This window comes from Rhineura floridana, chromosome 6 (genome assembly GCF_030035675.1).
Source record: "Rhineura floridana isolate rRhiFlo1 chromosome 6, rRhiFlo1.hap2, whole genome shotgun sequence".
Lineage (NCBI taxonomy): Eukaryota > Metazoa > Chordata > Lepidosauria > Squamata > Rhineuridae > Rhineura > Rhineura floridana.
In genome coordinates this window covers 148,975,497-148,990,060 of record NC_084485.1, presented here as the reverse complement: position 1 = coordinate 148,990,060, position 14,564 = coordinate 148,975,497, and the positions used below count along the sequence as shown (strand labels likewise).

Below are 14,564 nucleotides of genomic sequence, written 5' to 3'. Positions count from 1 at the left end.
TAGGAAGGGAGTTCCAAAGCCTCGGGGCAGCCACTGAAAAGGCCCTATCTCGCGTCCCCACTAGTCGTGCTTGTGAGGACATAGGTATTGAGAGAAGGGCCTCTCCTGAGGATCTCAGGGCCCAGGCAGGCTCATATAGGGAGATACGGTCTGACAGATAATTAGATCTTTACAGTCTGAGCAATGGTTCCCACAGAACCTCCTAGGTGTAGCAGATAGGCTAGTACAGAAGCCTTGCCTCTGTAAAAAGATTTAAGCATTTCTCAGCTGAGTTGCAGATGTTTCAGTGAGAACAATTAATCCAGATCTTGAACACTTAAAGGAAGTTCATAACAATAAAATAAGAATGTAGATAATTTGGGGAAAAGATAGGGTGCTATGTATATTCCTTCTGTATTGGATGGTTGTGTCCATATCACAGTATAGAATCAATGGTTCCCCCCTCACCACACTGTGGATATTATGTTGCTCATAAATAGAACTTGTTGATTTAATGATAAACATTTCCAAAGTTTTAGAAATATGGTCAGTTTAGGCAGTCTGCGCAATTTAGGTCAGGATACAAATCACTATGAAAATAATTCCACGAGGGAGGGGGAGTTCAACATATTAATTTGCCTTGAACAGCAGCTCCCAATCTCTTGTCACATGTGGCATGCTGCTTTTGAAGCTTAGGGGGTTTCCAAAGCAGCTTCTGATAGGGTGTATATGTATGGGAGCAGGCACCAGCTGTTCAAAGCGGGGAGGGGGAGAAAGTTGAGAATTCAATTTTGTTTCGGCAAGCATGAACCCAAATAGCTTGCTGGTTCCTGGTCATTGGCTCCAACAATCCACATGCTTAGACCTTTTGGGGACCTTTTTTTCTCTCGTAGCTTTTTAATCTTGTGACTGGCACCACATTCCCCACACTGGCTTATTCAACTCTGAGATGTGAGAGAAGCATAGAACAAATCAGGATGGGAATTGTTTTGAGATTGGTGATGAGGGTGTTTCTGCGAGAGGAATGGGAGAGGTGAGGGGCAGATGTTCCTACCTCCAGTCAAGAATTACACTGAAGGTATTGTAGGTGCAAACAGTATTGAAAGCAAGACTGCATATAGCTGCCCTGATACCATCATGAATGCTCAAATAATCATGGATGCACAATAAAAAGGGTATCTGGAGGGATCCTTACTCTTGGCAATGTTATGGGATCTACAGCAATTATTCTGTATGTATTGTATCATAGAATAGTAGAGTTGGAAGGGGCCTATAAGGCCATCAAGTCCAACCCCCTGCTCAATGCAGGAATCCAAATCAAAGCATTCCCAACAGATGGCTGTCCAGCTGCCTCTTGAATGCCTCCAGTGTCAGAGAACCCACCACCTCTCTAGGTAATTGGTTCCATTGTCGTATGGCTCTAACAGTTAGGAAGTTTTTCCTGTTGATCAGTCAAAATCTGTCTTCCTAACTTGAGCCCATTATTCTGTGTCCTGCACTCTGGGACGATCGAGAAGAGATCCCAGCCCTCCTCTATGTGACAACCTTTCAAGTGCTTGAAGAGTGCTATCATATCTCCCCTCAGTCTTCTCTTCTCCAGCTTACACATGCCCAGTTCTTTCAGTCTCTCCTCATAGGGCTTTGTTTCCAGTCTCCTGATCATCATTGTTGCCCTCCTCTGAACCCGTTCCAGTTTGTCTGCATCCTTCTTGAAGTGCAGAGACCGGAACTGGACACTGTACTCAAGATGAGGCCTAACCAGTGCTGAATAGAGGGGAACTAATACTTCACACAATTTGGAAACTATACTTCTGTTAATGCAGCTTAAAATAGCATTTGCCTTTTTTGCAGCCTCATCACGCTGTTGGCTCATATTCAGCTTGTGATCAATGAAAATTCCAAGTTCCTTCTCACAAGTTGTATTGCTGAGCCAAGTAACCCCCTTCTTATAACTGTGCATTTGGTTTCTTTTTCCTAAGTGTAGAGCTTTGCATTTATCCTTGTTGAGTTTCATTCTGTTGTTTTCAGCCCAATGCTCCAGCCTGTCAAGGTCCCTTTGAATTTTGTTTCTGTCTTCCAAGGTATTAGCTGTGCCCCCCCAATTTTGTATCATCTGCAAATTTGATGAGCATGCTCTGTACCTTCTCATCCAAGTCGTTAATAACAATGTTGAAGAGCACGGCCCAGGACCAAGCCCTGTGGTACACCACTTGTTACTTCCGCCCAGTTTGAGAAGGAACCATTGATAAGCACACTTTGAGTATGATTCTGTAGCCAGTGGATCCATCTGATAGTTGTTCCATCCAGCCCACTTTAGCTATTTGGTAATCAGAATATCATGGGGCACTTTGTCAAAAGTTTTGCTGAAGTCGAGATATAGTATGTCCACAGCATTCCCACAGTCTACAAGGTCATTGGCCCCAAAAGGAAGAGAAAGCAAAACAGAAACACCACAAAGAAAGGTCGGCAGCTATAGTGAGGTGCAGTGGTTAGAATGTTGGACCTGGACTGGAAAGATCCAGTCAATGTTCAGGTTATTACATTTATATGTTTCCGGGCCAGATTCAAAGTGTTGGTTCTTACCTATAAAGCTCTTAACGGCATTGGACCGCAATACCTGGTGGAACGCCTCTCCCGCTATATACCTGCCCGTTCACTACGTTTGACATTGAAGGCCCTTCTCCGGGTTCCAACGCATATGGAGGCCTGGAGAGTAATAACCAGAGCTAGGGCCTTCTCAGTGGTGGCCCCCGAGTTATGGAACGCCCTCCCTGATGAGATACGCCTGGCGCCTTCTTTATTATCTTTTCGGCGCCAGGTAAAGACCTACCTCTTTGCCCAGGCATTTTAATTTAATTTAATTTTAATTTGTCTTTGTCTTGATTTTGTTTCTATATTTTACAGTGTATTGTTATCATGTTTACTGTATTTTAATCTGTTTTTACCTTTTGTACACCGCCCTGAGAGCTAGAAAGCTATAGGGCGGTTTAAAAATCTAATAAAATAATAAATAAATAAATAAATAAATAAAATATTCTGCTTTCCTTTTAAGTACCTCAAGGCAGCATACATGGCTTTTTTCCTCCTGCAAGTTAGGTTAGGCTGAAAGAGGTTCAAATCCCTGCTAATGATGCTTGCTGGATGCTTTTCAGCAAGTCAGTCACTCAGCCTAACTGATCTCACAGGTTTACTGTGAGGAAAAAGTCAGATAATTTCATGTACATTGCTGCACTGAATCTGTTGAAATAGCATGCTTGGGTCTTACAGTTAACCTCTTCTGTACTATGAAATATATGGCTTAGAAGCAAAGATTTCCTGAAGCTCTGCTGTGTTTGAAAGAATTTTTGGACTTAGAAGAAAATCAGGAGAGAGAGTGAGAGAGTGTGTGTGTGTGAGAGAGAGAAAGAGAGAGAGAGAGTGTGTGTGTGTGTGTGTGTGTGTGTGTGTGTGTGTGTGAGAGAGAGAGAGAGAGAGAGAGAGAGAGAGTCTTTATCATGTAAGGGAATCTGTGTTCCATAACTACTTGAGGTTCCATTGCCTAGTTCTACCTCTCCATGGACACACCTTATTTCTAGAACTGTCAATTTCAGGGTTGTCTCTAGGCATCATCCACTGGGAAGTTCTCCTGAAAATACCTCATGAAAATAAATATGATCCATGTGAGGCCACAGCTGTCATGCATTTCAGTGGAGCGTATGCAGTGGAAGTTCCTAATGGCTGCTGCTTTTAATCCCTTAGTCTCCTCCATGCCCCACATAGGCAGATCTGTTTGCTTCCCCCTCAGCCATTTGGGTGAGTTAGTGCAGAATGAAAGATAGAAGTCTCATTGATGCAATACTTGTGTGATCCTCCTCTGTGGTGTCAGCATTGTTGCATCTTTTTAAGGCTGCTTTCACACTGCACTTTATTGTGTTATTCTGACAATTTCTTACCTGGTAATTTGTGCATTATATTTGATATTTCATGACATACAAGCTAATTCTGGATTTCTAGTGGAATATACTAGAAGTTTAGCACTAGTGGAATATAGCAGAGATTTAGTTTTGTGATAAATAATACCAGAAACAATCCATTTGCAAGCTTGGGAATCTGGAAAATAATGGAAGTTTTTTGCTAGCTGCAGTCGTTCACATGACAGGCATCCCAGCATCCAGCGTGTTCCCACCCTTTAGATGTGCATTATTTTTTTTTGCCTGACAAAAATCGTACCCGTATCCCCACATAGGCACAGGTAGCAGCAGCATTTCCCATGCACACCTCTGTGTCTATACAACTAATATATATATATATATATGTCAGATGCTAAAGGGAGAGGGGTTGCATGGTGATGGGATGAGATCTTAGACCTCTCACACAGGGGGAACACAGTGTGCATGTGCATAATGGGTGAGGGATGAAAACAAGATGTTCATTGCAGCCATGTGAAAGATAGTTGCGTGAAATGCCAGTATATCGGCTGAAAAAGCTATTGTTTCTTAACACAATTGGTACTGCAGCATGAAAGGAATTTTAAAAATTAGGACAGAAGCACTGCCATTTTAATCCATTAAACTAATGCAATAGCGCTGGTCATCGACCATAATAAATGTTTGATTGATTGAAACTAATGCAATAAACCCTATGTCTGAGAGCAGCCTAAGAAATCTTTATCTAGAGAGCAGTGGTTCCCTACCTTTCTCCCCCATGGACAACTTAAAACTTACTAAGGGTCTTGGTGGACCATTGAATCATTTTTCTGCCTGTTGTAGCAATTGTAATGCACTGTGCCAGATGCTGTATGGTTTTTAATTCAGTTTTTACAGACATGCTGTGGACTAACTGAAGTTCATGGACCACTGGTGGTCTGTGGACTATAGTTTGGGAACCCCTAATCTAGAGAAATGGACTTTTCACAGGACCTCATTAAAGCAGAATCCTTTTACCTGCCATTGGTCATTTGACTTAGCTGTGTCCTATTCCCTCTTTCAGTGACTGAAACTATAACCTTGCTTTTTGTCTCAGTATACTACTCAGCATAACAGGGCGCCACCTTCAATTGGGCCTCCATGGAATAGACTTAGTAGGTGTGCTTTGCCATTCCTCACGCTGTTATTATTCTGGACAGATGGGATTCATGATACCCTTGCCCTTGAAGAAAAAATGGAGGACAGTGGCTCAGAAGAGTTCTCTTCTTTCCCGGAAGATCTTGTGGCAGAACAGCTAACCTACATGGATGCTGTAAGTATAAAATATGCTTCAGACTGTGATTCTGAAATGCGTACTGAGGAGGAGGCACAGATTTCTGTTGGATGCATCCCAGGCTACTCTGTGTTGATAGCTTCCATTAGATCAGGAATCAGAATGCCCATCTGTTCCCACAACTTGGGCAGCTGTGCTTTCCTCATTTGTGCTGAGACCGGAGCCCAAAAAGGTTGATTCCTTATTCATCAAAGTTTTTTTCCATCTGTAGTTAGTTCTTCTGAAGCCTTTAGCCCTTCAGACCTACTTGCAAGCACTGTGCTCACTTCCTTTGTTTCCCTTACCTCTTTGGACTGAAGATGAGCCCAAGTGCTCCACTTGCTTATTAAAATGAAGGTAGAATTGGTTCTTACTGAAGCTGACCACATAGTGATGTCAGTTGTTAGATTACTTCCAATCATGTGTCTGGTGTGTTTTTTGTATGGTATAAGCTGATTTTGTTTTTTCGCAGTTGGGAGAGCCAAAACAAATTTGCATTCCAAACTCTCCTCAGAATTCTCTGTAAGTTTTGCTGGTGAATATTCTCTGAATATCTGGGTATTATCTGGTGGTTTTTTTTAAAAAAATACTCTGCAACTGCATTTGAAATCCAAAAATTTTCCAGTCAACATTTGACAGGATCTGTTAGTGGGAGTGCAACTGGCATGCGGAGTCCAATTGGCAAGATGTACATTAAAATTTCAACATCCAAAATCTTAACTTTCTGTAACTAAAAATGTGTCCAACTTCAAAATTTTGCAAAAGTTCGTTTCATCTGTATAATGTCCAGCTAAATGGTGAAGCAAGTAAATTACTTCTTAGGCACACTTGTATTCACGAGCCGCATCTCATCACACAACAAGGTTTGTGTGAACAGGCCCTTTGTCAGAGGCGTCACTACCAGGGTGCGGGGGGTGCGGATCGCACCCGGGTGACACCATGAGGGGGGTGACACCAAGAGCCGCACCCCCCGCACTCCCACTAGTGACGCCGCTGCCCCCCGGCACCCGGTCTGGTGCGCGCCGAAAGCAGGCGCCTGCTCGCTGACGGTGAAGCTTGCACGGGCCTGCCACCGTCAGCCTGGAGCGTGTGGTGAGCACACGTGTGCGTGCGTGCGAGACCAGCCACCCCTGTCCATGCCCCTGGGAGGGCACGTGCCGGAGGTCCGCACCCCCCCGCACTCCCGCTAGTGACGCCGCTGTCTGTATTTATTTAATGCCCACTAGTGCCAGTTTGAGGCTTTTGTGGTGTTCATCCTGTATGGTGTTAGTAGGCATAAACCTGTACTAGGTTACTAACAGTGGAGGCTTGTCCATTAGGAAGTGTCCCACCAACTCCCAGCCAAGCTTATTTATTTATGTAATTTATATCTCACCCATTCTCCAAAGAGCTCAAGGTGGTGTACATGGTTTTCCCCCTTCTAATTTAATCCCCACAACAACCCTGTGAGGTAGGTTAGGCTGAGAGGCAGTGACTGGCCCAAAGTCACACAGTGAGCTTCAGTGCTTCAACCTTCTCACAACCAGCCCAGGGAGTGGCACTGGCTGTCAGATTCCTCTTCCTAAGTCTCAGTGTTAACCTTGTAGAACTCAGCAGGGAGAAGGATGGCGACAGAATTAGTGGACACTGCCTGCCATTGGCTGTGGCTCCACCTACTGTTGGCCTCCCTGCCCTCTGCCCTATTATCCCCAATGGACACCAAGCGCACTGGTTACTAGGTGCCTTTCCATGCATTGGAACCAAAAAAAGAATTGAAATAGCTGCCAAAAAAAAATGTACGGGAAAGCAGCAACATATTAGGAGATGATGACTGAATTCAGAAATAATGTAAAACCATAGTTTGAGCTTCCAAACAAAAAGGCAGACCTTGATTTAGCATTGTTTGTCTGCAGAAAAGAGATGTTTTCTTGCTTCCTTTGATTCTATTGTATTTTTAAGTAATGTATGAGCCCTCGACAGATGACCAAACACCACTAACGCATGGCCAGCTGAAAGCATTAAAACATTTATGAAATCAGACTGCTGGAAGTCTGGTCTGCTAATACAGGTTAATAAGTGAAATAAATAATAAATAGTTATTTGATTCCATATCAGAGCATGTTGCCCTTCCTCTTCTCAGCACTGGTGGGTGGAATGAACATGATAAATGGGATACCAGCTGTTGAACTATTGTTTAATTGATGATCTCAGATATCAAATAGGACCCAGCTTGGCTATAGGTTCCAGACTGACTTTCTAGAATGTTTAGAAAGCGTAGTCTGCTTCCCCAGTATTGGAGTAAACCAGACAAAAATGGCTGAGAAAAAAATAAAACCAAATGTGGCAAACCAAGCCGGTCTTTGGCACATCAGTTCTTTCCCCCTGCCAAAGAATAAAGCTTCTTTTTAAACTGAACAGTTACTTATCTCTCTGTAAGTGGGAAATACTGCATCAAATAAAGCTTGGGATATATCCATAATTATTCCCTTACACACTACTTCAGATCACAGCAAACGCTTTGTTGCCATTCTGAGTGTGAATTTGCAGGAAAGAGCTACACCATATATATAGTAAAACTATGATACTAAAAAATTGGTAGTAAATAACGGGTGCATAGATTTCAGGAGACATGCATGTTATAAACTTGCCTCCAACCAAGTAGCAGTTACACACAGATATAGTGACTCATTAAGGCCGGCCGTACCATAACCCAAAGGGAGCTCAGGCAGCAGATTGGGATGAGCAGTGGAGGGAGTGCTGGCGCCACTCACCACTACTGTCTGTCCACCACCCAAGAGAAAAGACAGATGGAAGCCCTTGTATGGGTTTGAACTGAGCTGTCCTTCCTCAGACCAAGGCAGTGTGGGATGAGTTCTGAGGTGACAAGAGTGCTTTGGGGCGCTCCTGTCATCACTTTGCCATGGTAGAAAAGCTGTTCAAAGCAAGGGCGAGGAACCTTTTTCAGCCTGAGGGCCACATTCTCTTGTGGGCAGCCATTTGGCGGCCTCATGTCAGTGGTGGGTGGAGCCAGATTCAAGAAGTGGGTGGAACAATGGATGTGATCCTTTTGTACACGCTACATTCCAGACACACACAAGTCAGAGGTTTCTACACACATTCCAGGCAAGCAAGGGGCATTATCACAGCTCAGGGATACGTTCCAGCCAGTCAGAAACTCTTGGGGGGAGAGCACAGAACAGGTGGGAGGTGTGGCCGGAGAAGAGTCAAAGACCAGATAGAGAGTCTTGGAGGGCCTCATTTGGCCCAAGAGCCTGAGACTCCCTACCTCTGGTTTAATGCACTCCTACAGTTGCCAGGAGGGGGAACAGCAAGAGGAACAGCAACAGCAGTAAGCTGCAAGTCAGCACTGGTGGATGGAATGAACATGGTAACTGGGATTCCAGCTGTTGAACTATTGTTGAACTGCTGCAGATTGGGGGAAACAGGAAGAGGTATCAGGAGAGGTTGCCTCAGGTGGCAAAATGTTTTTGACTGCCCTGACTCGTGCACAGGCATGGGTAGACCTTTTTAAGTTTGAGGGTGAAATGTGCCTCCAGGTTTAAATTCAGAAGAAGTATGTCTTAGTTGTCTCAAGTTTGGGGAAGTCTGCTGCACAGATGTGCATTTCATGACAACAATAGGAAATATGAAGACTCCTGCGCTGATAATGTGTCTTTCTTTTGTGCTGTTCTAGAAACTATTTAAAAGAATGGTGCCACATCACTGTTTGGGCTGCATCTGGTCTCGTAGGGATAAGAAAGAAAACAAACACTTGGCCCCCACCATCAGAGCCACCATCGCACAGTTCAATGCAGTCACCAAATGTGTCGTCCGAACCATTTTGAATGGTAGAGACTTGAAAACGCAGCAGCGAGCCAAGATCATAGAGAAGTGGATCAATATTGCACATGTAAATATCCATTTTGTTAAGATTGTCTCCCTGGAAAAAAATAATATCTGTTTTCATTACAAGAATGCTAAGTCCTGTGGTACATTTGATCTAATTTTTTTTACATTTTTTTCAGTGGGCAATGTGTCTTCTTCTTTAGGGTAGCTTTGGATGTTGTTGTTGCTGCTGTTGTTAATAATCACATTTGTATTCCTCCAACCCTTCTTCCCAAGAATCTCAAGGAAGTATATATACAATTACTCTATGTTATCCTCATAGCAACCCTCAGAGGTAGTCTATGTGGAAAGATTATGAATGGCCAAAGGTCACCTGATGAGCTTCACAGCCAAGCTGATATTTAAACCAGGTCTCCCTAATGTGTCCCACACTGTAATCGCTGCACCACATTGGCATGCAGATAACAGGGAACAGAATAACTTGAGATTCTTCTGGTACAAGGTCCACATTACAGGTGAGGGTGGAGCCTGCCTGTTTCATTGCAAGTCTGACTTGTACTTTCTCTAAGTCACCTGTGCTTTCTCTAACCATCTTTATTTTAATGTCTGAAGTGGTAGTCTGAAGGCCTGGAGCACTGCCAGGCAGTGTAGAACCTCAAGACCAAAGGACAAAGGCCTTTCTATCTGGCCCTTGGAACTTTCCCCAGGCCACACCCCCTATTCCCAAGCCACACCCCTCACTGTCCCTTTTTCACACACGGAATGTTTTTGTCTAGCTGGAATGTGTCCTTGAATCCTGATAATGCCTCTTGCTGAATGAATGAAGGATAGAGCCTACTATACTAATTTTTTTAAAATAAAATTAATAAGGTATATAAACCAACCTTTTCTGTTTCACATTTCAAGATTTGTACTACTGTCCTGTCAATAATAATAATAGAATTTTTTTGTGTAAACCGCTTAGAGGTCTTTACATTCAAGCGGTATATAAATGTTATTAAATAAAATAAATACACAAAGGTAAAATTTACATTCATTGCTCCACCCATTTTTTCCTTTAGCTCTTCTGCCACTGGCGAAAGTTGCCAAAAGGGAATGTGGCCCTCTGGATGAAAAGGTTCCCCTACCACTGGTGTCAATAATTCTGAGCTAGATGGGTCAATGGTCTGACTTGGTATAGGACAGTTTCCCTATTTTCTTATGAAACTCTCCCGGCACTGTCCCCATATTCTCAGGTCTTCACAGTGATATGCCTAGCATTAAGAGAAGCACAGTGAATTTAGGGATGGGGGAGAAATTCAATTCAGTTTCCATTTAAAACCAGTTGTATCAATTTTGCACTTTCCGAAACATAGCCATCCTTCAAAATTTGCCCTTTTCTAAATTTTGCTATGCCGTGCTTAGCAGCAAAAATGCAGACGTTAGGGAGAAATGTTGTTGTTTTTGTTGTTGTTAACAACAACAATAATAATATAATGTTGCGCGCCTCCCCAATCTCCGAGCAGTGAGTTTTCCGGGGTCCCTGAGCTCACCCAGGGTTTGGTTTCCTTTGGGAAGAAGGTCAGCAGAGACTGCGGTGTCTTTATGAAATATGGTTTATTTATTTACTCACATTCCAACCTGAGCTTAGGATGGAGGGGTTCAATGCATCAGCAGTCCAATATCCAGCTTTTCCATCTGGGTTGCAGGAGGCATCCTAAAGCCATGGTGCAGAGGGATATCCTCTCTGCCTGCCTCCAGCTCCAGCCATTCTCTAGACAATTCTAAAAACACTCAAAGGACAAACTTCTGCTAGCTGCCAGGAAGGGGGGGGGGAAGGCTTTCCTGAAGAGTATCAATGACAAAAGGGTCTTCCTGGCCCATTCACCAGTTGCTGGGCAACTGATAGACCCATTCTCCTACCTGGTCACTCTGTTAGCTTAACAAAAGAGAGACTCATCTGACCAGCAGAGCGAGTTCCTCATTCCAAGGCACAGGATTCCAAATCAGAAGCTGGAAAGGGAACTTACAGGGATCATCCGTTCCAACCCCCATGCTCATAACAATAATTTATGTCCTGCCCTTCCTCCTAAAGGGATTATATATTAGTGAAAATAACATACACAAATGCATTATATTAGGAGAATCTGCTTGCAAAAAATGTGTAGTCAAAGCTGTATACTAAATGTGGTTCTCATCAGGATTTTTTTTTAAAAAATCGCAAATTGCTGCAGAAACGTGGAGGACTGAATTTAAGATTGGAAAAATGAGAAACTGAGAGAACCAAAACTGGCAGATCTTTCCATCCCTAACTGAATATGTATTTTGCTTTTTGAGTAGCTGACAGTTCCACTCCTTTCCATGTCCAGAACGTTCTGTGTAATGATGAAGAGTGCTGTGTCACTTGAAAGCTTCCAGGGGAGACAGCAATATAAATATGTTTTTGAATAAATTATCTTTAGTTCTCTTTAACTTGGTTACAGAGACCCACCTTTGCTATCCTTTCAATGAGAGAAGCTGAAAAATATAAAACTGAATCAACACCACAGACACACACACAAATTTAAAAGTGAAGAAAACAAGAATAAAGTGCCAAAATCTATACAAAATATTTTTAGACACTGGAAAGAGCAAGACAGACTTTTTAAAAAAATGCTCAATGTTTGTTCAGGTGTTTGTAGCAGTCAGAATTTATAGCAGCTGCAATACTCCTAAAACAGGAAATCACCCATTGGTGTGTAATATTGATCTTTAACCCTCTTCTGTTTCTTACTCACCCCCCTTTGCAGGAATGTAGGATCCTAAAGAATTTTTCCTCATTGAGAGCCATTGTTTCAGCACTACAGTCCAACTCCATCTATCGGTTAAAGAAGTGTTGGGCGTGTGTCGCAAAGTAAGACTTTCTCACTTTCTTCTCCATTACTTGAATAAAAAGGAACCTTGTTAGCTGTTATTAATCTTGCTGCTCCAGTGAGGGTGTCCTGAACAAGAAGTCTCATACCCAGTTCCTGCACAGATGATAGCAAGATGAGGCGGTACAACGGGATGGGTCAGGCGGGGGACACAAAGGTGGTTAATAGCCAGTAAAAGCAAGACTCTTAATTATCCAGACTTTTGTGAATAAGCCTGGCGCAAAAGCCTCTATATAGAGAGGACAAGGAAGCTTCCTCGGCTAGTGTGGCTGATCTCCTTGCAGTTTCCCCCTTTGGCCAGAGTTGGAGGCATACAAACTGAACCCCACCTGACACCTCTCCAGGGTCACCAGACTGAGGAAGTAAATAGACAAGTCGTTGGGAGATCTGTGACTGGCACCTGTACATTTCCCCCTGCAGTCACATAACAGTTGTAAGAGTGGAGGATTTTCATCAGGAAATGTTAATGGAGAACAGGATTAACACCCCCTCACCCAACAGCATAATGTGAATTGGAACCCATCCCCCAGTGGGTGATATTAAACGAGATGTGATCTGTGATCATAAATCTCCCACTGTCGTGTCCTGTTTTGTCCTGATTCTAGCCATGCGCTCAAGTCCTGACAAGACAATAGCAACACCACTGTGTAATTTCAACCACCAGCCAAGCACCTCAGTTTCACTCAATTTCTCTTCCTCACAGGGACAGAATGTTGATGTTCGAAGAACTGTCAGAAATTTTCTCAGATCACGACAACTATTTAACAAGCCGGGAGTTGCTAATGAGGGTAAGAAGTAGTAGATATGTCAGTGGTACATTAATACAGGCGGGCCCCGCTTATACGGCAGGTTCCGTTCTGGACTGCCGCCGTAAAGCGGAAATCGCCGTAAAGCGGAACCCATTGAGTATAATGGGGCATGTCGCACGAAAATGCCGCAAAATGCTGCAAAAGCGCAAAACTGGCTTTAAATTGGGGAATTTCCCCCCGCCGCATTAGCGGAATGCCGGAAAGCGAAGCGCCGGTAAGCAGGGCCCTACTGTACATTTGTTTTTTAAAAGTTGTGAATGCTGCTGTCGGCTTTTTCTTTACATTGTACAAAAGAGATAGGCTCCACTTGAATCAAAATCAGGCCAGATTGCTCATACTTAAAATCATAAAGGCCATACGCAGAGTGTACTTATGGGAAAAGCCAATAACAGGATCTGAAGTGCATCTGATTTAGGACAACTCATTCCTTAAAGGGATGATCTGAATATTCCATTCTGTCCAACTGAGATAAGACAGAAGACGATAACAAGCATCCAGAGACAATGGAAAGCCGGTGAAATATTCAACGGTACCTCACGTGGAAAGGGGGACAAAAGTTATAGGTGCTTGGAAGCTTCAAAGGCAATGGTGGGTGAGTTAGCAGAAGAGAACATACAAATTTTTGCAATAACAGAAATTTGTTAGAATGACAATAGTCAATCGGATACAATTATTTCTGAATGGAAATTCTAAAGAGAAAGCTGTATTGGCAGTGCTTTTGCTCTACATGTCAAAGAGAGCATTGAGTGAAACAAATTAAGATAGAATCACTGTGTGTAAGAAAGCTCTGGTAGTGATTCTGAGCTTGATAAAGGAATCAGGAAGGCAGCCAAAAATGTTGTGAAAATAGATGAAGTCACTTAACCTCACATTAACTGAGTAAATGGACATTCAGATCATAACAAAGAAACAACTCTTCTTAATATGATAAATATTTATGCTTTACAACAGTTAGCTATGGAGCTGATAACAGAGGAGCAACCTGTGAATTAATACTGAGTTGTGCCCAGGATTTGGAGATGTAACTAAAATGCTTAAGAACCATGATCACAGCACTATGAAATTCAGTGTGAGTGGTGAATTCCCTAGAAAGACCAGCAAAGTCACATTTAATTTCAGAGGAGGTACATTCATAAAAATGAGCTGATTAATTTAAAAAGTTGAAGGAGAGAGTCAAGAGGATCAAATCCCCTCAGCATGTTTGTAAATTTTTTAAAAGTTACAATTTATACCAGTGATTAGGGAGAGTATGAAAACATCCAAAAGGATGACAGCATAGTTAAATAGCAGTGTAAAGGGAGCCATACAAAGTTGGGGTGTGCAGCAGATTCATATGAATCCAGAACCAAAATGAGGCACTTCAGGGGGATCCTGAATGTGTCTAAGGTGACCTGAACCAAAGTCGGGACTCTGAAGCACTTTATTGCACTTTGGTGATCCGGATGTTAAAAAAAAATGCTGCAAACAAGGATCTGCTGAAAGCAAAACTAACGTCTATGAGCATATCATATGAGGGAGATGCCAGGGTGAGGCAGAACTGATGCAGTTAAGTTAAATGAATTATTTGCACTAGTCTTCATTGTGGGAGATGTTGGAGAAAGACCCACATCTGAACCATTGTTTTCAGGGAGGCATCTTAGAAGGAATGTCAAACTGCTGTTCCCTACAATTGCAGATCAAAGCAGCCTAAGGAACAATGGCAGTAGGTTAATCAGTCTGTGCCAAAAGTTCAAAAAGTGTTGTGAAATATGGCTCCCATTCATGCAGTTATTGGAAAAGTGATCTCCAGGGCCTAAGCTGCTGGAATGTAAAAACAAGCATTTTCATTTCCTGACTGTCTCCT

The 14,564-nt window shown here is 42.9% G+C and overlaps 1 protein-coding gene across 2 annotated transcripts in view; it reads left to right on the top strand.

Moving 5' to 3' along the window:
• Nucleotides 1–14,564, top strand: part of RGL1 (ral guanine nucleotide dissociation stimulator like 1) — a 194,825-nt gene that overhangs the window by 154,348 nt on the left and 25,913 nt on the right. For both annotated transcript variants that reach the window (XM_061634056.1, XM_061634057.1), the window contains exons 11-14: nucleotides 5,084–5,196; nucleotides 8,870–9,085; nucleotides 11,790–11,893; nucleotides 12,616–12,700. In XM_061634056.1, coding sequence (XP_061490040.1) covers nucleotides 5,084–5,196; nucleotides 8,870–9,085; nucleotides 11,790–11,893; nucleotides 12,616–12,700 — 518 coding nt within the window. The remainder of the gene's footprint in view (nucleotides 1–5,083; nucleotides 5,197–8,869; nucleotides 9,086–11,789; nucleotides 11,894–12,615; nucleotides 12,701–14,564) is intronic.